The following is a 23631-nucleotide window of genomic DNA, read 5'->3' on the forward strand; positions in this document are numbered from 1 at the left end:
GGAGGGGAGGGGAGCACATGGAGGCTCAAATGCCACAGACTCATTGTTCTTACTGAGATTTAGTAGATTTATTAAAATAAATGCTTCTCCACATGCTGTGTACCCTCAGAAAAATTTCCAGAAACTTTCAATGGTTGGTTTTTAGTATTTTTCACCAGTTAAGTGGTTGTTTCACCGGGAAGGGGAGTCTGCCAAGCTCCTACGTGCAGCCATTCTGGAGGTGATACCTATTGACTTTTGGCTGCTTAGGAGAGAAAAAGCTTCAGGTCACAGAGGAAGATCCTGTCAGTCTGCTTCCTCTTCCTCCCCAGTGGGGCCAGAGCCTGCCCTCCCCTTGCCCCCTACTTACAATGGAGACGACCAATCCCATGGCCTAGGTCTCTGCCCCCTCTGCAGAGCAGCAGGAAGAAGAAGGCAGAGGAAGCCCCTGACCCTGGTCACACAGAGGGCTTGGTGTTGGCCTGACCCAGAGGGCACCCCAGGGGAAGATGTCTTCCGTGAGGCAGGCGGCCACTCTTGGGAAAGGCATAAAATGGAGTGACCAGAAGGGACACTAGTGTCACTGGGTTTCTCCACACATGGGGACAGGGTGAGGGAATGGGGCAGCTGGATTAGAGGTCCAAAGCCAGGGCCCCCTTTCATATATAAATGACCCCTCAGTGGTGCCCATTAATGATTTTACTCCCTCTCCTCTCTTTCCTCAAAAGACACTATCTTCTTCAGTCCAGCACTATGAGATGAAATGGTTTATTTAATTCAGAGACCAAAGGTAGACACTGTACAAGCCAAGGCCAGTAGGTCCATTCGATTCAGAACCAGAAAGTCTGTCCCCTGCACCCAGCCTTTCTTGGTCCTGATCCCCTGCGGGGGATCTTTGCTAGGTGCCCCCGTCACTGCTCCAGGGACACCGCTGGCTCAGGGGACCGTGTTGTAGACCTTGTAGTTGTCCTCCTGGGTGACGTGCAGCTTCCAGGGGAAGAGGCGCTTCCGGGAGGGGAGACCTCGGGCCCGTTTCACCATGAGCCTCACGTCCTCGTCTGATAGCAGCCGAACCAGATCTCCCTCAGCATCCTGGTAATTGAGGGCGATGTCCTCCCTCCGGAACTCCCGCCTGGGTGGGAGAGATCACGGTTCAGGAAAGGTCCAGCGGCCTTAGGCCTAAGCGTGGGGGCAGGGAGAGGGGACGGAGGGAGTTTTAGGGCTGGGATCTAAGAATCAGAAGAGGTCAGAGCTGGACACTGGCCCTATCATCCGAGTGGTCCAATCTCCCACTATACAGATGGGAAAACTGAGACCTCCAGGGGAGAATGGGATTTTCACAATCAATTAGTGCCACAGCCTGAAATGTCTTGTGTATAAATGTGCTGAAGACTTCAGAACGGTTGTGGGGAAGCGGAGTGAGTTTTGCCAGGTGTCAAGTAGAGCAGAATATAGTCCCTGCGACAGCCCCGTGTTTGGCTATGGAGGAGAACTCTTTAAGGATTGGAACTGTCTGACCTGGGGTGCAGGTGGATGGGCAAAAAGCCATCCAACTTTTCCATAGGTAATCTGACAAAATCAGAAGCCCTATCAGACTTGCAAACACCTTGATTCCCAAATCCCACTTCTAGAAAATCATCCTAAGGAAATAATCAGGCAAGTCACCAAATATGCGAATCACAGCACTATTCACAGTAGTAAAAAAAAGCGTAAGATATGAGGGTGAGTCAAAAATTATCCGCACTCCGGTTATATTAAAACTTCTATAAATTCTACAGCCAGGGTGCGGATAATTTTTGACCCACCCCTGTAATGTAAATGGCCAACGAAAGGGGATGGCTGCGTTGGTTATGGTGCATCTACAGAACGAGGCTGTGCAGCCAATTAAACAGTATCTGTGGGGGCGTGGGGTGCGGGGGGGGTGTACACTGACGAAATCGGAATGCACGTCAGGTAATGAGAGAAGTAAAATAGGAGGTGATGTCACGTCTTTATACCTTTCTGTGATTTCTGACATTCTTTAAAAAAAAGAATGAATAGATATTACTTTTACAGTCAGGAACATACCAATGCTATTTCCATTCTGTAAAACCACTGTTCATAATAGGATCCTGGGAGGTGGTGCTTCCCGGATGGTGGAGGGTCCAAGCCCAAGGTTTTGACCTAGAGAGACTGTAGCAAATCCAGGCCCATAAACTGTAAGCCCCTTTACCTCTCTGCACACCCCCACTCATCTTTAACGTGGGGAGCTGATATCCAACCCGCTGGGCTGGGCTGCAGATAAAACAAGAAGGCGAAATAGATGCGAAATGCCCAGCCCCTGAATGCCCTGTTTCCCCCTCTGTCCTCTCCGCCAGGGTGTCTGACGCCCCTTGACGCTCCCACCCCAGCCCCTCACCTCATGAGCTCCAGCAAGTCCTTGAAGCGTGGGGTGCTGCTGAGGTCTTCCTCCACCGCGATGTCCCTAAGGGGACAACGGGCCGGGGTGAGGAGGCAGCAGGTGGGAAGGGGGACATGGGAATGAGGCTGGCATGCTGGACCTTGACCTCTTATGACTTATCTGGAGGGCGGTGGGAGGCACTGAGGGCTTTTCAGTATGTGTGTTTGAGGGGACATGCGATCTGGTTTGGGTCTTGGAGCCCAGAGTGTAATATGGAGGTGAGGGTGAAGGTGGGGAGGGGCATGGAGGCTGGACAGGCCCCTCCCTCCCAGCGGGCCACCAACTTAATGGTGCTGATGGTGTCCTCATAGTAGTAGCAGCGTAGCCAGTTGGTGGGGTCTTCCTCTTCCGGGAAGTCCTTGATGATCTTCACAAAGGACACTGGGAAGATGCCTGTGGTTCCCCGGAGAGTGCCCTGCGGGAGAAAAGAAGGCACTGCCCTGTTGGTACCAGGAGAGACAGCAGGGCCATGCCTCAGGGACCCGCCCCTTTATACTGACGGGAAAGGCAGACAAGGTCTGGGTCCCCTTATGCAGAGGGAGGAGAAAAAGTGGGCAAGGTCACCAAGCTGTTCACCCTAAGGCATCCATTTTAGAACAAGTCAAGACCTGAATTTACCTAGAAAGCTGCTTTCACCTCATTCATTATTCACTTAGTCATTCATTCAAAGGCTTCTTGAGTGCCAGCTACAGGGCAGGCTCTAGGCACTCAGAAGAGATGAAAATCCCTGCCCTCCCTCCTGGAGGGCGACAGACAACGCACAGGTAAACAGGTAGACTTCATGGGGAGACAGGTGATGGTAGGTGTTCAGGAGGAAAGTTGGATGAGGGAAGGAGAGGGGGAGGGACAGGGCCCTTCATTCATTCATTCACGGATTCCACCTGCTCTAGACCAAACAGCCAGAAATCTCCCTCTAGCCAGGCCTCTCTCCTAAACTCCAGCCAAGATCCAGCCACTGCTTGTGCTTTGTCACCTGTTCTCTTAACGGTCACAACCCTAGGGAAGATATATTATTTCCATTCCCTTTTATAGAAGTATAAACTGGGGCTGAAGTAGTACCCTCACTCCTCCCCTAACCCTCCCCTCCATCTGAGGCCAGACGTTGGCCAGCATACTGACACACAGAACCTTCTAGAAAACAAGAAGTCAACAAACATTTCCTGTTTCTGGAGAATGACCCAGCAATACCCCTCAGCTGTAAGAGCGGTTGATTACCTGAGATGGAGCTCCAGGACTGGGGCAGAATCAAAACTGCCGTGTTGTGAGATCAACAGTTGGTCCATACTCCTCTCCAGCCCCTGGATGCCAGGGACCCTCCCCTTCCCTCAGGGGTCCCAGGACCCCCGGGGGCTGAGCCTACCTTGGGACCTGTCCCACAACCTCCTTCACACACGCCCTCAGGAGCCCCCAGAAAAGGCAATCTTTCATAACAACAGGACTTGATCCAAAAGGCTGGCACCAGGCCAGGGCCTCCCACCCAGGGACCCCCCGCCCCATCTCCAGTCGTGCTGTGAGCCCTTGTATGGACCATGTTTGCTGCGTGCAGCGACAAAGCCTGGCCAAGATGCCACACACCCAGTCTCTCTATGGCCCAAGCCCTGAACAGCTGCGCCTCCTTCAACCCTTCCCGGAAACCTATGAAGAAACGGCCAGTGTTATCTCCATTTACGGGAAAGGAAACCACGGGGTTGAGTAAGTTTCCCAAAGTCTCAAAGCTAGTTAAAAACAGAGCTAGGAGGTGACGCCAGACCCAAGCTCAAGTCTCCCTCACTACCTTCCCCTGTTCCCTGCGGGCTGAGTCACGTTCCCCCAGATTACAGACAGCGTGTCTCAACTGGACGTGATTCCGCCCCCAGGGTTAGAGGTCTGCGGACACATTTGGTTGTTGCAGCCGGCACGGTGCTACTGGCATCTAGCGGATGGAGGCCAAGGACGCCACTAAACACCCTGCAATGCACAGGGCAGCCCCTCAAGCCAGAACTGCCTGGCCCCTCAGTGAAAAGGCTGAGATACCCTGTTATAAACCAAGAAACTCAACTCAGAAGGTTAACTGACTTGCCTAACGCGACCGTTGGTTAGGGTCAGGACCAAAGTGTAGACTTTTTAATCTTCTGCTCCAGCTACACAAAACTGTATTTCCTCAGGCTCCCCTGATCCACCTGCCCAGATCTCCAGGACTATCTTTGGACAGCATCTCTTCCCTGGGGCCTTCTCAGATTCCTCCTCATTCTCTGATCCCCTTACCAGACTCAGACTGACCTCACCTCCAACTTCCCTTCCACCTCACCTCCAACTTCACCTCCATCCTCACCTCTGACCTCACCTCTGACCTCACCTCCATCCTCACCTCCAACCTTACCTCCAGCCAGTCTTTATTGATTCGACTGACAAGGAAGATCACATCTCCAACTTTGAAATTCAGCTCCAGTTTGCTGTTCCCAGTGAAGTCAAACAGGGCCTGGGGAGAAGAGTGTGGTAAGGAGGGAGGGAGGAAACAGTCACTGAGTTCCTACTAAAGTGCTTTACATACTTTAGTGTCCCATTTAACAGATGAGGACACTGAGGCTCAGGGAGGATAAGTGACTTGTCTGAGGCCACTCTATTTGTTAGTGGAGCAGCCAGGTTTAGAACCCATGTCTCCCTGATTCCAGAACAGGTGCTCCTTCAGGCTTGGAGGAATGAACATGAGAGGGAAGGGGCCAAACTCCCTGGACTGGGCAACTTCCCCATCCCCCAGGCCATGCTGGGGACTCCAGTGCCCCCATGGGGTAATGACCACACTGGTTTTCAAATGTCTAAGGGTGCGTCCCTGGGGAGCTGTGAGCCCCTTGAGGACAGGGCCTGGTCTGAGTCACCTCTGAAGCTTCAGTCCCCAAGGCAGGGATGACCCAGGAGAGCTTGCTGAATGAATGATGGATGGGTGGATTCCCCCCCACCTCTGTGTGCTCCTCACATGCCCTCCCCTCAGGTAGCTGGGAGTCCTCAGATGTCTGAGGTCGAGGCTGTGGGTCCTTCCACAGCCCCCCCACCCCACCCCCCAGTACCCAGCTCTATCCTAGGTGCACAGTGGGTGCCAGAAGGATGGGCTCAGTGGCTGAAGGGTGGAGCCAGGCTGCTGCCCAGTGATGAGGTAGGAGGGCCTGGACCAGTGGGGGTACCTCCGCTCGTGGAGCTGCCATGTGGTCAAAGCCGGCGGCTTGTGGGGCCTCGCTCTTTCTGTGAAGAGAGAAGAGGGGCTTGTCATCTCTCCTGCTTCTGTCCCCGGAGGAGACTCTCAGCAGAGGCAGGAAAGGTAGGGGAGGGAGAGGTTGTTAAAGATGCAGCTACTTGGGGCTTCCCTGGTGGCACAGTGGTTAAGAATCACCTGCCAATGCAGTGGACACAGGTTTGAGCCCTAGTCTGGGAAGATTCCACATGCCGTGGAGCACCTAAACCCGTGCGCCACAACTACTGAGCCCCATGTGCCACAACTAACGAAGCCTGAGCACCTAGAGCCTGTGCTCCATAACAAGAGAAGCCACCGCAATGCGAAGCCCCCACACTGCAATGAAGAGTAGCCCCTGCTCTCCACAACTAGAGAAAGCCTATACGCAGCAACAACGGAGACCCAACACAGCCAATAAATAAATAATAAATCTTAAAAAAAATGCAGCTACAATTGCTCCCCTGGACTAGCACACTTCCCCCAGCGTTCACTGCCCTGGAGGAGGGATTGCATCCCCTCTGTGTGGACCAGGAAGCAGAGGCTCAGATATACAATTGCTGAGTGCCATAGCTTGCCGACCCTTTCACATTACGGCCCACGCTCAACCACTAATTTTTCAGCCCAGGAAATCAGCTTTAAGAAGTGCTGAGCTCCACTCCAAGACCCAGGGCTGCTGGGCACAGCTGGAATTCAGACCACGGCTGCCTGGGCACACAAGGGACATGGCCAGGCACCACACAGAGAGGATGCTCAGAGATACTGGCTGGAGGGAGGAGCTGCATGGGAGCGCGGGGCTCAGGAGCCCTGTCCTGGAGTTCTTAGCAGCAGCAGCAACCTTATGTTTGGAAGCCCAGCCCTATTGCAGTGGCTTGGATTTTCAGTGACTTTTTCCTGTTTAGGTTAGCTGTGGGCCCTTTGAAATAAGGGAGTAAGTAGCAGCATCGCCTGGGGGCCAGCGTGATACACCAGGAGCCAGAACCAGCCCCATAGAACTAAAACTAACCAGGGACAAGGCATCCCAGGAGATGCTGGGGGGAATGTTTGCAGACAGAATCATTTCTCCTCCCTTTCCCACTCCCTACTTTCCCCAGGCACCCAAAGCCCTTGCTGTGGCACCAAGCTCTCCCCCATCAATGGCCCAGCCCCTGTCCTCCTGTCCTTACTGCCACATACACTTTCTGTCCTCTAGGCCCTACACTTGATTTTCCAAGCTCACCTAACAAGTCAAACCACCCTGGAGTGCTTAGGTACAGACCTGGTCTCTATTGCTTGCCTTCTTTCAGGGAAAATAAGTGCCTTTGCAGCAGGGGCCTCTGGGACAGAGCACTTGGTTAGGAGCAAGTGGCCCAGGGCTCTGGCTGGTGGGGCGCTGGGACCGGTCACTTACACTTTCCGGGTGCGTGGGCGGAGCCGGCGGAGGGCCTGGGGCACCTGCTCCGCGTCATAGGGTGACTGGTAGAAGAAGATCCGGACGTCCTCATCCATCAACACCCAGATGGGTAGGCTGAGGAGTTGCTACGTTTGGGGAGGAGGTAGGGCAGGTGGAGTGGTCAGCAGAAAGCTCTGGACACCCCAGCCCAGCTGCTCTATCCCCATCCCCCACACGGGTCCCCCCTCTCGCTACTAATGCATTCTCTGCCTGATAATGGAAACAAAACATATTCGAAAATCTCAACAGGCTGAGGGTAACATGTCACAAGATTTGCCCTCAGGTTCAAGATCAGGAGGGGGCCAATTTGCCTGAGAGCAGTTCATTTGGAAAAGACCCAAAGGCCTCCAGACCTCGCTCCATCTCACAATAACCCGGGGGCGAGAGTCAGAGAGGTGAAAGGACCTGCTCAGGACCACACAGCCTAGCAAGGGACACCCAGAGCCATCTGCCACCAAGGCTCATCCCTTAGATCAAAATGAGACAATGGTGGGGGAAGTAGCCCTCAAGTAACCCAAATTAACAACAATTAGCGGTACTGTAGCCTAAACAACGCTTCCTGATACTTTATCTCATAGCACAGTTGGGGAAACTGAGGCCCAGAGTGAGAAAGTGCCCGGGCTGGTGGGCGGAGCTAGAAAGCGGTGGGATCGGGACTCTCCATCTGTTGCTGGTCACACCCACCACAGTGCAACGACCCTCAGGCTGTGAGGCTGCAGAGCGCCTGGAACCTGGCAGGGTCATTCCCCCAAGCTGCCCACTGCACAGGTCCCTAGGAGCACTGCGACTGGCTTTGGATGCTACAGTTCCAGAGGTACCCAGACGCCCTCAGAGAATTCCATGGGGGCAGCAGGATGGGGAGGGGCCGGGAACTTCTTTCCAGAGGAACCAGGAATGCAGAGCCTAGAAAAGACACGGTTGTTCTATAGGGAGGGCAGGGGGCAGCCCAGAGATGGGTTCCAGGGCACAGACAGAGCCAGGCTATGCCCGGGATAGACTCCCAGCTCTGCCGCTCTTCTGGGTGACCTTGGGCAAGGATGCCTCTGTATGTTCATTAATACGAAGGAGGGGATCGTATCTCCCCCGTGGAACTGTGTAAAGATTAAATAAGTGAATACGTGCAGAACACTCAGAACAGAATCGGGCATCTAGCAAGGGCCCTATGCAAGTTGGATGTTATCACTGTTGCTGTCACTCATACAGTGGGTAAGAGCACAACCCTGGAGTCACAGAGAGGTGGGTTCAAATCCCATCCTATCTACCTAACTGTTCTGTGACACTGAGTGAGTGACACAACCTCTCTGTGCTGCCGTTTCCTTATTTTAAAATAGGGATAAGAGTATTGAACTCACAAGTTAGTGAGGGAATTAAATAAGCCTATTCATTTATCCAACAAATGTATATCAAGAGCCTCCTCACTGCCAGTCAAAGCACTCCACCTGGTCCCAGGTGACTGTCATTATCTCGTGAGCCCTATTCTTCATGGGGACAGAGGTGAGGCCAGTGGGCAGAAGTCACAGGGAGTCGGGCTTTTCTAATAGTTGTCCTACAATGGATGAGCTGCCTGGGTCGGAGGAGAATGGTAGTGAGCTCCCCGTCTCTGAATGTTTCAAGCCCAGGGTGGGATTACCATAGCACTGATTGACCTCTGGGCTTCAAGGAACCTACTCAGACACAGACAGGCAGAGGTGGGATCCTCCAGGCTGCTGGTTGCCAAGACCAGGTGTGGATGGAAGAACTCCAGCTCCACAGCCCCTCCTCCCTCCTTCCAGCCCCTTTGGAGGAGAGTGGAGCCGCCAGCCACCCGGAAGGAACAGCTGTCACAGCGCCCTCTGGAGGGGAGATGTCTCCAGGGCTGGAGCCCTCGGGCTTTCCCACCCTACCTCTTCTCTGCCCAGAGCCCAGGATTCCTGCAGCCACTGGGGAGGGCAGGCTGGCCATGCCCTCTTACCCGCCACTCGCTCCGCACTCCTCTGCCCCCTCACTCCACTAGGAGTCATGCTTTCGCACATTCTGGAAGCAGGTTCACAGTTTACAAAGCACTTTTCTGTCCTTTTCTCAATAGATCCCCTCCCGTGAGACCAGAAAGCTGGGGGCACTGCCCCATGTCATAGTTGAGAAAACCAAGTCCCAGACAGGATGAGCAAATAGCCGTAAATCACCCAGTCAATGTCAGAGAAAAGACTAGAGCATTTAGCTTGGTACTCTTTTTCCCGTAAGAGTAGAGGAGGAAGGGGAGGCCTCCCTGTCTGTGAGGATGCCTCTGGGCTATGAAGAAAGCTTCCCTCCCCAGTTTCCTAAGGTTGCCATCAAGCCAAGGTTTGCATGCCTCTAGTGACGTGGTGCTCACTACCTCATGAAGCCCACTATCTCTTTCTTGCCCAGCTCTAACTGGTAGAAGGCCTTTCCTGACCAGCCTGGTCTCCACCTTTAAGATGTTCCTTCCTCGGTGCTCCTGTCTCCTGAGGATGTAGACAGTTTACAAGTTGGGAAATACACAAGGGCATCCATCCAAGGCCCATGGATGCAATGAAAATCCGTCTGTGGCCTGTTCATACAAAGCTGTTATGTAAGAAAGCCGGGGCCCTGCTCCGCCATGCCCTTGTTACACAGACCGTATCTCTTTGTGGTTTCATGACCCACCTGTCTGTATTCCCGTTGGACAGTGGGGACCTTGGGGCAGGCACTGGACCCTATTCTCCTCTGTACAAGGACACCCGGCACAGCCATTAGATTTGTCATTTCAAAGTGTGTCTCCCTGAACCTTCTCCATTGCCCTGCCCCTCCCCTCAAACCCTGAGAACACATCCTGTTTCTCTCCCCAGCCCTAGCCTTTAAGGATTGAAGATGGGGACCATCAGAGCAGGACAGCCAGCCCTAGTTCCAAAAGCTATGCCTAGGGATGGTACCCGGGGCTCCTCCCCATCCTCAGCATCCTGTGCCCTCCCAGGGGGCCACGTGGCTTGGCCTCTCCCTCTCTTACCTTCATGTAGGCGTTGAGCGCGGGTATCCGCATCTCGGCAATCTCCTTTTTCACACCTACGTAGACTTTAGCTGAGGAAACACAAAGAACCATCCTGGGAATCTGGCCCAAGAGTGTGGTCTCTGGGTCTGGAGCTGCCCACCTGGGCCAGGAACCCTCCCCACTGGCTCAGGGCTCTTCCCTCTCACCTTCCCACAGCGCTGCAGTGGCCACCCTCCAACGTGCATTCTCGGAGTTGCACTGTCACCAGCTGGTTATTTTTTCTTGTTTTAATTGTTTGTGTATTGCTTGTTCCTACACACACACACAGACACACACACACACACACATACACACACACACACACGATTCTCAGCTCCAAGAGAAAAGGATCTTTGCGTTGCGCACAGCTATATTCTCATCACCCTGGCTGCACATTTGTGTCACCCGAGGAGCATTTAAAATCTCGTTGCATAGGACTCATCCCAGAACAATTAAATCAGAATCTCTGGGGGTGGGACTCAGGCAGCAGGATTCTTTACATCTCAAGGTACTTCCAATATGCCACCAAGGTTGAGAAACATGCTGTAGAATAATGCCCAAACCAATAAATATTCGTGGAGCGGATGGGTAAATCATTCCCACAAGCAAGGCAGAATGTTTGTGGGGAAAGGGAAACTGATGACGGCTGACCAAAGATAAATGTCCTCTCCAGGAGCCTCAGGCCGGGGCTCCAGAGGAACTGCGCACGCAGACAGCCCCCTAGATGGCGAACGTGAGACAGGTCTACCTCCTGCTGCCCGCTGCCTGTGAGACACATTGGGCTGGTGTCTGGCGGTGTCAGGAGGGTAGCACCTGAGGTCTGGGGTAGAGAGAGACATTGGGGAATTAGCGGCAAGAAAAGGGCAATGAAAATCACAGGCATGGGTCAGATTGCCTGGGGGAAGTGAGAAGATAAACTGAAAATGACGATACAGAGGAAACCCGCCTTCCAAGGAGGACCAGAGGAGGCAGATTCTGTAAGGAGGTGGAGTGCAGCGGTGAGGTAGGAAGGGAATTGGGAGATGCTGGCACCACTGAAGTTTGGAGAGAGCTTCCCAGAGGAAGAAGCAGGACAAGGAAGACGAGGCCTGAATTGTACCCACGGATCAGAGTTAATGGGTCACGGGCCACCGTCCCGAGGGGAATTCAGTGGCGCAGAAAGAGCTGAAATCAGGCTGCTGGGTCGAGCAGCGGATGGAAGATGAGAAGGTGAGACAGTGAGTGAGGATTTATTGTTGAAGGCAGGAGAGATCTCTGAGGGCCCTCGGCACTCAAGGGGGCTTGTGGCTAGAATGCTCACTGAGGGCACATGTTTCTTTAAAGATGGAAGAGAACCGAGCCCGCCTGTGGTGAAGCTTGGCAGAGAATCAGTAGATAAAGGAGAAGCTGAATCGACAGGAACATGTGGGACAAGCTGTCAGGGAAGAGAAGTCAGCTGGGAGCAGAAGGGACCCCTCCTCCCAGCTGCCCAGAGACGGAGAAGGGGCAGGCTAGGGCCAGGGAAAGGGCGAAACTCTGGGAGACAGTTTCCTCCCTAGGGCTGGATGCTGGGAACCTCGGGCACTGGCTGAGGCAGAGAGGAAAGCAAGCTGGAGAGAGGGTTTGGAGCTTGCAGAAGGGAAGGTCAGGAAGTATCTTTACTGTTTGGAGGGAGGGTGCTTGGTTGCAGCCTGCAGGGTGTGGAGGACATAGCGAAGACCACCCCACGTACTCTACACCCCACTCTGGTGGGCTTTTCTCCTCCTGGGCTCACGCAGGCTGGCCTTGAGAAGCCGGAGGTTTGGGCCTGTCCAAGATGCCTGTTAGGACTAAGCAGGGGAGGAAGGCCAGGAGGCAAGGGATGAGGGGGCGCCCCCAAAGCAGAGGTGCATACCCACAGCGTCCCAGCAGAGCAGGGAAGGAGGGGGAGCTGCGGGGAACTGGGGAGTTAGAGGACAGTTCCCCTGGAGGGGCCAGAAGGAGGGCTGGAAGCCGAGTCTGTGTTTAACGTGGGAGACACGGGGATTCCTGTCTCGAGGAGGAGAGGCCCAGGCTGGTGCGCTCCAAAGCTGGGGGTGGAGAGCTGAGGCTGGGAGGCCGTGAAAGTCATCAGAGCACAGGAGGTCAAGGGCTCTAGGCCGGAGACCTAGAGGTGGCAGCCCGTGATCCGCAGTAGGGTGCCCGTGGACTAAATGAACAGTTTTCACTAAAATAAAAAGGGTTGTACTAAAACAGAAGCACCGAACGGCGCCCACAGAGCTGGGAGGAGAGGCGGGCGGGCGCAGCTCGGTCCTGGGGCGATCAGGCGGGTGGCCTACCTGGGAGCGTGGGGAGGACGCAGGCGAAGGGGCTGGTCTTGCTCTCCGGCCCGAAGCGCTCCTCCAGCTTGCTCTGCAAGGCGTAGAACTGGCGGTAGCGGCGGTAGATGAGGTACTTGCACCCCCCTTTCGTCTTCACTTCGATGACAAAAACCTAAGGAGGACAGAGGCCATGGGGTGGGGCCTTGCAGGCCAGGGGGTGGGGCTCCTCAGGCCAGGGGCAGAGGAAGGGGGAGGTCCGGAGGTCCTAGGGTTACTGCAGAATTAACCTCGGTATCACACGCGGGGCCAGGTAATTCTTTGTCGTGGGGACTGTCTGGTGCACCGCGTGGCGTGAAGCAGCCCCCCTGGACTTCACGCAGTAGACAACCAGCCCCAAGTTGTGATAATCAAAACCGTCTCAAGATATTTACTGCCAAGTGTCTCCTGGAGGGCAGAATCACCCTGTGGAGAACCACTGGGATAGAAGTGAAGAGAGGAGAGCGTTGGAGGCTCTGAGGTCAGAGGGTAAAGCTTCAGAAGTCAGAGGGTGAAGGTCCGGGGGTCTCTCTTACAAAGTGACTGGTGAAGCCTTTCTTCTCCTCGATGTCGGCGATGTTGGCTGAGACGGCAATGTCGTCAGGAAGCTGGTCGAAGTCGCTGAGGGAGGCGGGAGGAGAAGAAGTGCAGGTTATCACCCTGCTGTGTTGGATGGTCCCTGGGTGTGAGGCCCTGTGCAAAGTGGGCCCAGGTACCCTGCATTCTCCATTCAACACCCCTCCAGGGCCAGGCAGCGACCCAGACCAGACCTTGACAGTGAAGGCATTTGGAGTCAGAGCCATATATCAACAGCCACAGAAGAGTCTGGCAAATCGTTTTGGGGCTGTGTTATTCATATGGGAACATCTAGCACCCCTGCCTACCAGACCCTTTTCTAGGCTCTGGATCACAGGGGTAAACAAAGTCGACACACACGCCTCCCAGAGAGGATGGCTCATTATGTGCAGGTTGGGAAAATCCTCACAGAGGAGGTGACATTTGAGCCAGGTTTAGACGGCTGAATAGATGGGGAGTGGAGGGTGGGGGGAGGGGCCTTCCGGGCAGAGGGAACAGCACATGCTAAGGGTCTGAGGCGCGAGGAGTGGTTCCAGGTCTAGTGCGTCTGGAGTCTGGTGTAATCTGAGACTGAATAAGTGGATGAGGCCAGGTTGAGGAGGGTCTCCAGAGCTGAGCTAAGGAATTTTATAGGCAACAGGGAGCCATGTAAGTCTTCAGAAGAGAGTGAAAACACAATAGGATCCTGGCTTTAGGAGGCCAACTTCGGCAGCTGCATGGAGAGGAAAAGAGGGGCAGAAACCAAAGGGATAGAGCACCACTGGGAGGCCTAAAGTGGTCCAGCTGAGAGATGATGTGGCCCTGAGCCAGCCAGTGGGGACAGGAAGAGAAGACACACCCAAGGGACACCTCCCTCCCAAACACTGTTCCATTTTTGTGGCCCCTGCTTCTTCCTGTTAATCAAGTTCCAATTTTTTTTCAGGGTGGCAATGCCTAACCCCAAGCTGATAGATCACTATTGGACTGAGGCAAACATACTAATCCCATTGCTGTTTCCCAGACCCCCTTGCAGCTAGGAGCAGTCATATGACCAGTTCTAGCCAATGAGACCTAAGAGGAAATCTGTTGTAGGCACCTCTCGGAGAGTGCTGGCTTCAAGATCCAGAGGATTGGACAAGGCTAGCATGGTCTTCTGCCCTTTCCCCTCTGCCTGCCTGGAAAGCAGAAGTGACATCTGGACCTGTAGCAGCCACATTGAATCCATGAGGGAATAAACATGAGACTGATCACAGGAATCTCTGGAACACTGGTCCCGAAGTCACTGAGCTGCAGAACCAGCTGTGGCCTACATCTGGACTTCTCATTATATAAAGCATAAACCCCCGTTTGTTTTAGTCACTGTTAGTTCCTCTGTTCTCTGCAGCCTTATGCATTTCTGACAGACACACTACTACTTTGTGAGTCATTCCAGAGTTATGACCAGCAGGGTTTGGTGACTGTTTGCATGTGGAGGTGAAAGAAAAGGTGGTGTCAAGAGTGATACCCGCATGTCATCCATAGTCTGACCAGGATGCGTGGGAGGGGAGTGGGTTGATGGACTCAGTTTGGGGTATGCTAATTAGAGAGGCCCCTTGGACACCCAGGTCAAGGTCTGGCAAAAGCTGGTGTGTGGCTCTGGAGTTCAGCACGGGTGGGGATGGGGTCTTGGCTGGAGCGGGATTGGTAAAAACCACCTGCCCTGTGACTGGTGGTGAAGACACCTAGGGAAGAGCAATCAGTGGGCAGAAGAGGGGACTGAGAGGGACAGATGGAGGAAGAGGAACGGGACTGCCGAGGCGATGGAGAAGGAACAGCTCAGGATTGCCGTGTCCAGCCGTTTGTGGGCTGAGGAGGAAATTAGAAGCAATCAGTATTCATGTTACTACTGCAGCGATTGGGAAACAGGGTGGGACTGGGGTGCAGGGCGGCCCCATCTGAGCCTCAGAGCCACCCGGACCTCAGCGGATACATCAGTTTCAAAGTCTACACACCCAGTCCCAGCCCCTGCTGGCCCCCACGTGACCTGGGCTGCTTGGGATCTCAGGCTACTTCAGGACTCGGCAGGCTGGCGGGGAGGTGACTCAGGGTGGCAGTGGGCAGGCAGAGGAAATCCCCACCACTCCCAGAGCAACTTGGTGGCCGCTGGCAACCTCCCCACTCACTTTCCACACATGGTTCCGTGGTAACACCCATGGGGAGAAGCTTCCTCCTGCACTTTCTCCCCTGAGACTGAGCATTTCCTGGGTATTTCACCTGCAATAGGATGGGGGTGGGGCAGGAAGGAACCAGAGAGGTAGAAATGGCCCTTCGCAGGGAAGCAGGCGGGTTGGGTAATAGCAACTACAGCCAACAATTTCCAGAGCACACCCAGCACCAGGTGCCCTTCTAAGACAGTGTCACCTTTTTCCAGACAAGGAGACTGGGGCACAGAGAAGGTAATGAACTTGCCCAAGAAAGTCAAGAAGCTGGGATTTGGCTCTAGAATTTTGTTCCCAAACACAGCTGCACTGACCCTGGTTCGAAGCTCCCAACAGCTTCTTGTGTGAACTCAGATAAATCCCAGCCCCTCCCAGCCTCAGTCTCCCCATCTCAAATAATAATAATGATAACAATAATAATAATAATAATAATAATATTGTTAGCACCTACTGTAGCTCAGACCCTGTTCTAAGAACATGAGGGCGTGGCCACCGCCTTCCTGCGTCTCATGGTTGAGTGGAGGAGTTGGACAAACAATTACATAATTTCAGTGGTCATACAAGCTGTGAAGAAAAAGCCCGTGATGTTAGAGCTACAGCAGGACCCTGGCCATTTTTATATTCCCTCAAAGAATCGGTAGTGCAGCGGGCAAGAAAGCTTAGCAAGCAGGCACTTCTAAGATGGGGGTGACATTTATCAGAGAGAGAAGCAAGGGTCCTGTGCTTGTAGGAGAGCAAGGCGCCTCAGATTGAGGAAGGTCAGGGAGGGCTTCCCAGAAGAAGTGGCACCACGTCCATGGGAGAAGTCGACCCCAGGACGACAGGGAAGGGGAAGAGCAAGTGCAAATGCCCCAGCCATGCAAGAGGAGGCATATATGAGGAACGGAGCCAGCAAGACACGCAGAGCCTGCTCACCAAGGGCCCTTGTGCCTCACCCTGGGGTGGTGGGGAGAGAAAGGGGTTATGTCGGGAGACTGTGTGGCATGGAGCGGGAGAGCACAGATGAAAGGTGAAGACCCAAATTCCCGCTCTGCCGTTGCCAAGGTCAGCAGACTTGGGGAGACTCCTTTCTCTGCTCTGGCCCCTCCCCAACTCCAAAATGGGGACCATAGAAGTATTTACATCCCTGGAGGGCTCGGAGGTCACATCTGTAACAAGCACACCTGGAGCATCCCCACGACCGCAGGGACCCTGCTCACTGCTGCATCCCCCAGTGCCCGGAACAGCCCAGAACAGCCCGGCACATAGTAGGTGCTTGTCAGTCATTAAAAAAGGAGAAGACAGGACAGTATGAAGAGGTTTACAAGTGACAGCTATATAAGCTGGTGGCCTTAATGAGAAATTTGAATGGGGTTGCTTTGTTTTCTTTTAGAAATGCTAAGTTTTCTTAACAAAAAAGGACAAATAAAATACAATGCTCTAAACATGTGTAGCCATGCAAACAAGAAAAACATGAGAAAAAGAAAAGTCTTATAACACATACTCTTAGCATAACAGACACCACTGCTTCTATTAACAGCAAGGCCACTCCCTGCATCTGTCTTTCAGCAAGTCCGCTGTGGGCCATGTGGGAGTAGCCTGACTGCGGGTTGCAGGGGCAGGGTGGAGGCGGGGTGGGGGGGGGTTGGGGGGGTGTGGAGGGGGTGGGAGCTGAGCCAGGAAGTTGCTGCAATGGGGCGAGGGCAGGGGTGCAACAAAACTGGCTGCAACTCCCTCTAGAATAGCTGTCCCCTAGAGACCTTAGCCAAGACCCCTCTGAGCTGAAGTCAACTCAGGATGCACAGATTCGTATTGTTCATGAAAAGTCCATTTGGGGGGGCCTGGATAGGAGGGGCTGAGTGAGGGGTGGAAAGACCCTGGGGTGGCAGCTAATTCAGGTTTTGTGCCTCCTGCACACAGCCGGTGCTCAAAACTTTTTTGTGGGAAGCAAACTCACTCCCCCCGTGGCAGTCCTTTCCATCTTTAGATGTCTCAGGCAGTCCTGCTGCCAGAAATCTACTGCCCTCCCATCACATCCTCCACTTTGGCCTCAAGCATCGGGGGTTCACTTTCAAATAGGCAGGGAGGCTGAGAGACCCCAGGGCCTGGCTCTACGGCTCCATGAAGGAGGGGAGGAACAGTGCTTTCCTCACTGGGGGGCCAAGGGCAGCTGCAGAGGGACAGAGAGTGGGAGGGAGGGGACATACTGTGCAGCTGGCCAGCTCTGGCCATCCTCTCTTGACCCACACAGCCTGAGAAATAGGAACTGCCACCAGTCTCGAACAGCAGCTGTTTCCCAAAGGTTCAGGTTTGCATACCAGAGAACCTGTGGACAGGAGGGGCTGGAATCTGGTGGGAAAACCTCACCCCAGCCCCCAGCACCACCCTCTGTGGCTCTCGAAGGCCATTCTCTTTTTTTTCTTCTGTGCCGAGTGGTTTGTGGGATCTTAGTTCCCCGACCAGGGACTGAACCCACGCCCCCCTGCATTGGAAGTGCCGAGTCTTACCCACCGGACCAGCAGGGAAGTCCCTGAAAGGCCTTTCTTGAACCACCCTCCAAATATTTGCTTCTGCTGCCCCTCCCACCACACATACAAGCCTTCCTTCTGACCTTCCAGAATTCTATCCTGGGTTCACTTCTAGCCACAGACTCCATTGCGGGCCCTTTGCTGCCCACTTCAGCCCAGACCAGCTTGACCCATCTCCAGTGACCCTCCAAGCTACCTCCACACTGTTACCGCACTCTTTTTCTGATGTCACCTGCTGTTCCAATCCAGGAGGGCAGGAACCAAGCCCTGTGTCCTCAGGTCCCCCCCACAGCTTGGAGCACAGGCCTGGCTACCAAGGAAACATTCAGAAAATGCCTCCTGAGAAACAAGGCAAGCCCCAGCCTTGTCGCTCACTCCATGTGACCCTGAGTAACTATTTTATTCTCCTTGCCGCTCAGTTTTTGCATCCATACAATAACAGGATTGGACCAGTGGGATGTAAGGGCATTTTCCAGGTCAATGATCCAGCCATTCCTTTATTCATTCATTCATTACTGAGCACTTAGTCTGTACTGACATTGTTCAAATCCTGGGGATAGAACAGTGATCAAAAGAGATAAACACCCTATGGAACTTGCTTCTAATCGGGGAGCCAGTGGTAAAAAAAAACAAACAAGTGTATATAGACAATTAGGCCAGTAAATGTAAGGACCACACAGGAAAAGGAAACAGGGCAAGTGTTCAGAGGGGGCTATCAAGGAAAGCTTCTCAGAGGAGGTGATATTTGAGCCAAGCCCTGGATAAAAGCCAGATTCTGTGCCTCTGTCTGAACAGAAGATGAAAAGCCATTACTGAACAGTGTGGAGCAGCGAGGCCCAGCCTGGGCCCCAGGACACCTGAATTCCCGTCCAGAATCTGCCACCCACTCCTGCGTGACCCTGAGAAAGTCAATCCCCTCTCTGAGCCTCAGTGTTTCCATCTGTGCCTGAGGGAGGTGAGCCACGACTCGGAGTTTCCTTAAAACAGTTCTCAGAGTCTGCATTTCTGAGTATTTGGGTTCTGACTCAACTCCAGCCTCTCAACTTTTGACATTGATAAGAGGCTGCAGGAGGGCGGGCCTCTGTCCCCCAAGGCCTGCCGGGAACAGTGAGGAGGCCCCAGGAAGGCAGCGCCCCTGCACTCACCTCTCAGCCCGCAGCTGCTGGGCCACGGCCATGGCTGTCAATTGTCCAGGGGAAGGGGTGGAGGAGGGTCTCACCCAGCCAGGTCCAGGCTGAGTTCACCTCTTACTTCCCTCCAGCCACCCTGTGTCTCGGCTGTGGTCCCAGGAGTTCCCAGGAGCTGCCTTTGGGGAGGCCCCAGCCCTGCTTCTCTCAACTCTAGAACAGGCTCCTCCTCCAGGCCCTCTGGGACTGGCCAGTGGCCCACACTTCCTCTTCCCCACCTCCCAGCTGTACCACAGCTGAGGAAGTGCATACCCTCTGACGCTGGGTGTGCAGGAATGCACTGATTTGGGGGGTGTCGGGGACTTCCTCGATGGCAGTTCTTGGTGCCAGGCCTTGGTTAGGCATCAGAGACCCCCTCTCCATCAGAGACTGGGTCCCAGTGCTGGCTCAGTCACCATGGGAACTTATAACCTTGGGGAGTCACTTCACACCCACTGACTCATCAAACCCAACCTGCACCCTCTCACGGTCGAGACTTTACCCAATCTATTGCCTAGGCCTGGAGTGCTGGCCTCCACCTTGCCTGCCTTCCCAAAGGCCCAGCTCAGATGCCACCTCCTCCAGGAAGCCTCCCTGGTTCCCCCCAACAAAGTCAGTGCTCACAGGCGCTTGTATCATATTAGAGTGTGAAGGTTGGTTTATGCTTCCATCTTCCCCTTTTCCTGGAGCTCTGGGCTGTACTTTCCTTATCCCTAGATCCCCGGGCCTACACAGGCCTGGCACAGCAATCCTCCCTACAGGGCAGCCAACCAGAGTGAACTTCACATTACAAGCCTGATCCTACCATTCCCTGCTTAAACTTTAACTGCTTCACCCTGCACTTAGGAGAAAATCCAAACTTCAAGTCCTGTCTGCCTCCGAAATTCTGAATGCCCTACTGGCCTCCCCAGCCCCCTCTCCCAGGCTGTTTCCTTCCCACACTGGCCTCTAGTCCATTTCTAGAATGTTCCAAGATGTCTTCCCCTCTAGGCCTTCGTGCATACTGTTCCCATGCTGGCATGCTCTTCCCTGCCTCCTACAGGGCTGGGCTTGGAAGTCACCTCTTTAGGGAGAACTTCCCTGAACCCTCACCCTAAATATGTCACACCCTCTCTCTGATAGTCTCTCCCAGATCCCTGTACTTTTGCTTTAGAGCATTCGTAACTATTGTAAATTCGTGTTTGTTTGTGTACTTATATGTTTGACAACTGTCTTCTCAGCTAGCACAGTGCCTAACATGTTGGAAGTGCTCACCCAATACTCAGGGAATGAACAAGATGCTTCTAGTTGGTGATTTTGTGGCCTTGCTAACATGTATGGTTATAGGATTCTAAAGGGAGCTCTTCCAAGAAGCTCACAACCCAGGAACCCCCAACTGGTCTCACACACACACACATACACACATACACACACACACACACACACACACACACACACACACACAGGCATATTCACATTCACATTTACTCATGCATTGCAGATGCAAAGTAGAAAGGCAGCAGGAAGAGGATTTAGATGATGAAGAAGCCGCAGAATGGGCCCTTCTGACTCCCACTGCCCCAAACTCATGCCGAATTAAGACCCCCCAGGACTGAGACAGGGGTCTGCAGCAACAAAACCAGTCGGGTGGAGTCTGGAACCAGGATTTCCCACTGCAATTCCTTTGTTACTTCCCAGATACAGGGACTAGGAATAGGAGCCATTCTTAGGATCCCAAGGGCTATCTGGCTCCAAGAATGAAGGGTAGCTGGCAGCCTCAAGCCCTTCCCCTGAACCTCATCCATGCTCCATCCAGTCACCCCAAGGGACCTTCTGCCCCAGAGAGAGTTCAGAGTGGAGCCAGAGTCCCCAGGAGAAAATATGCTCTGAGCCCAGCACTACAGTCCTGACCCAGTGAGGCTCTCCTTCCCTCTCTTCATCCAGCCAGGCCAGGACCAAGGGCTCTTCCGAAACCAAACCTCCATGGACTCCTTGGGAGGCAGGGACAGCATTGGAGAAAGACAGAAGAGAAGACAGGAAAGGAGAAAAATGGAGAGAGATACTTAATCTACAACTATTTATCAAGCAAGGCATTTGGAACATAGAGATAAACTCACGTCAGAGTGAACACAAGTAGAAATTTCCCATCCTACTCCAGTCATATAAAAACTGCTAGATAACATATTTTTAAGTATTTTAAATGTATAGAGTCCAACTCAAAAGCAAGAAAATGTAATTTTCAGATTCTAGGAGAGGGGAAACCTATACCAGTGAGGGGTACCCCACACCCAATGGGAAAACCAAGGATAGAAACGGTTTCATAGGGCTGAGATTTTAATGCCTAATCAGAAACTATGTCCAGGCTATAGGTCCTGCTCTGTTGGCAGGAAGTCAAATCTGTGCTCCCAGTGTGAAGCTAGGTATCAGAAATGATTAAAGGAATAGAATGTCTCAGCTATCAGCCTGGGGTCACTACAGGAATTGTAATACTCTCCCAGGCCACGGGTGGAACGAGAGATACTTACACCAGATCAGAGCCTGAAGCCTGAAACATGCACTGGGGTCAGGCCCAGATCTACGCTACCCAAGCAGTATAGAAATCCCAAGCTGAAGCATTACATCAAAATACTTTGGAGTCCATGAGGCTGCAAGGCAGTAACAAGACTGTCCTGTTGGCTCCCAGACCAAAATTACAAATTGTGGAAAGAACCTCTCCATTATGCAAGAGAGCTTATAGACCCAACATATAGAGGAATCCACACCTGAAGAACTAGAAATAATACAAACAATGACTCCGACCCAGTCACTAGTGTCTCAGGGCTCCCAGTCTGGAGGATGAAATGACTAAATGAGTGGTAATAGGACAGGGTTACACATGGCAGATGCGGCAGGCGTCTGTGAGTTCCAAGAGGTGCAAGCACCTAGTTGTGGTTGGGGACCAGGAGGACACTGGCCTAGAGCTGGTCAGGAAAGACAGGAAGGGACAATAATGTTAGCAAGAAAGTGTGCTCCAACATTGCCAATTGCCATGTGATTGTGTGTATTATCACATGTGTATGGTTGAGGAGTCAAAAATTATCCGCACTCCGGTTGTATTAAAACTTCTGTCGGCCGCACTGTCTTATCAGCGCTTTCCATTCAAGGCTACTATCTCCCCAGTCACTGCTATGCAGGCGTGAACATGTTATATCTGTTCATTTGTAACTGCGGTGCTAGCAAAAATGGATGCCCCACTTGTGATTTGCACGAAAGAAGAGCAGAGTGCAGTGATCTGTTTTTTGTGGTCTGAGGGTGTAACTGGTGCCATTATTTATTGAAGACTTTGGAGAAAGTGTTTTGTCATGAAGAAGTGTGTATGAATGGATAAAGAAGTGCAAGGAAGTTCTCACAAGTGTTAGCCATCAAGAAGGAGCCGGATGCCTGTGCACATCCATGGATTAAAGGCAGAAGACTGCTATCCAAGGGCGTTGTGATCTTGCATGATAAAGCACATCCACACACTTCTGTCCACACTGTTGACACTCTGCAAAAACTTCATTTTGAGGTCTTAAAGCATCCTCCCTATAGTCTTGATCTTGCTCCATTGGACTTTCACCTGTTTGGTCCCCTAAAAGCAGCCCTACAAGGATGAAGATTCACTTCTGTTGAAGAAGTAAAGACAGCAGTGCATTTGTGGCTCACAGCTCAGCCTAAAACATTTTTTAATGAGGGAATACAAAAGCTTGTTGACAGATGGGCAAAGTGTATTAAAAAGCAAGGAGATTATGTCAAAAAATGATGTATTTGTCTTTTCTAAAAGTTAATTAAAATAAATTCAACAGCCAGAATGTGGATGATTTTTGACTCACCCTCATATAAACATGTTTATAAACACATACAAGTCTGTGTAGACAAGTGTGAGTGTGTTTATGCTGTGTCTGTCCAAGAGCATGCAATGTGTATGGTGGTGACGTTGTGAGTTTGGGAGGATATATTTATGTATTTATTTAAAAAAAATTATTGTAGTTGATTTACAATGTTGTGCTAGTTTCTGGTGTACAGCAAAGTGATTCTGTGATATATATATATATATATATATATATATATATAATCTTTTTCAGATTCTTTTCTATTATAGGCTATTACAAGGTATTGAATATAGTTCCCCGTGCCATACAGTAGGACCTTGTTGTTTATTTTGTATATACTAGTGTGTATATGTTAATCCCAAGTTCCTAATTTACATCCCCTTCCCCTTTTGTAACCATAAATTTGTTTTCCATGTCTGTGAGTCTATATCTGTTTTGTAAATAAGCTTCCCTTGTGTTGTTTTTTTAGTTTCCACATACAAGCAGTATCACATGATGTGTGTCTTTGTCTGACTTGCTTCACTTAGGATGGTAATCTCTAGGTCCATTCATGTTGCTGAAAATGGCATTATTTCATTCTTTTTTTATGGCTGAGTAATAGTCCATTGTGTATATATACCACATCTTCTTCATCCATTCATCTGTCGATGGACTTTAGATTGCATCCATGTCTTGGCTATTGTAAATAGTGCTGCTATGAACATTGGGGTGCATGTGTCTTTTTGAATTACAGTTTCCATCTTTTCCAGATATATGCCCAGGATTGGGATTGCTGGATCATATGGTAACTATTTTTAGTCATTTAAGGAACCTTCATACTGGCCTCCATAGTGGCTGCAGAGAATGTATATTTATTTATTATTTTTTTCTTCAGATCTTTATTAGAGTATAATTGCTTTACAATGTTGTGCCAGTTTCCACTGTACAACAAAGTGAATCAGCTGTATTGAGAGGGGATATTTAAATGCTGGAATCTAAGAGGGCACAAAATGAGCATAAACGTGAA

At 52.1% G+C, this 23631-nt stretch overlaps 1 protein-coding gene across 1 annotated transcript; it reads right to left on the bottom strand.

Annotated features, from left to right (window-relative positions):
• Positions 1 to 727: 727 nt before the first annotated feature.
• NCF4 (neutrophil cytosolic factor 4) lies at positions 728 to 18996 on the bottom strand. The gene is made up of 10 exons (XM_057742100.1): positions 18778 to 18996; positions 12909 to 12993; positions 12355 to 12508; positions 10037 to 10107; positions 7012 to 7139; positions 5578 to 5635; positions 4779 to 4877; positions 2704 to 2834; positions 2378 to 2443; positions 728 to 1111 (listed from the first exon to the last, which is right to left on the bottom strand). The coding sequence occupies exons 1-10, from the start codon at positions 18807 to 18809 to the stop codon at positions 916 to 918; spliced, it is 1020 nt and encodes a 339-aa protein (XP_057598083.1). The 5' UTR covers positions 18810 to 18996; the 3' UTR covers positions 728 to 915.
• Between the last annotated feature and the right edge of the window lie 4635 nt (positions 18997 to 23631).

Source organism: Hippopotamus amphibius, chromosome 7 (genome assembly GCF_030028045.1).
Source record: "Hippopotamus amphibius kiboko isolate mHipAmp2 chromosome 7, mHipAmp2.hap2, whole genome shotgun sequence".
Classification (NCBI taxonomy): domain Eukaryota; kingdom Metazoa; phylum Chordata; class Mammalia; order Artiodactyla; family Hippopotamidae; genus Hippopotamus; species Hippopotamus amphibius.

Bases quoted from the DNA above. Each gene is read 5' to 3' on its own strand.
- NCF4 (XM_057742100.1), bottom strand. From the start codon at position 18,809: ATGGCCGTGGCCCAGCAGCTGCGGGCTGAGAG. The intron at 12,994-18,777 runs GTGAGTGCAGGG...CGCCTCCCTCAG, and splicing joins CAGCAGCTGCGGGCTGAGAG to CGACTTCGACCAGCTTCCTG. The intron at 7,140-10,036 runs GTAAGAGAGGGA...CCCCAAACGTAG, and splicing joins CGCTCAACGCCTACATGAAG to CAACTCCTCAGCCTACCCAT.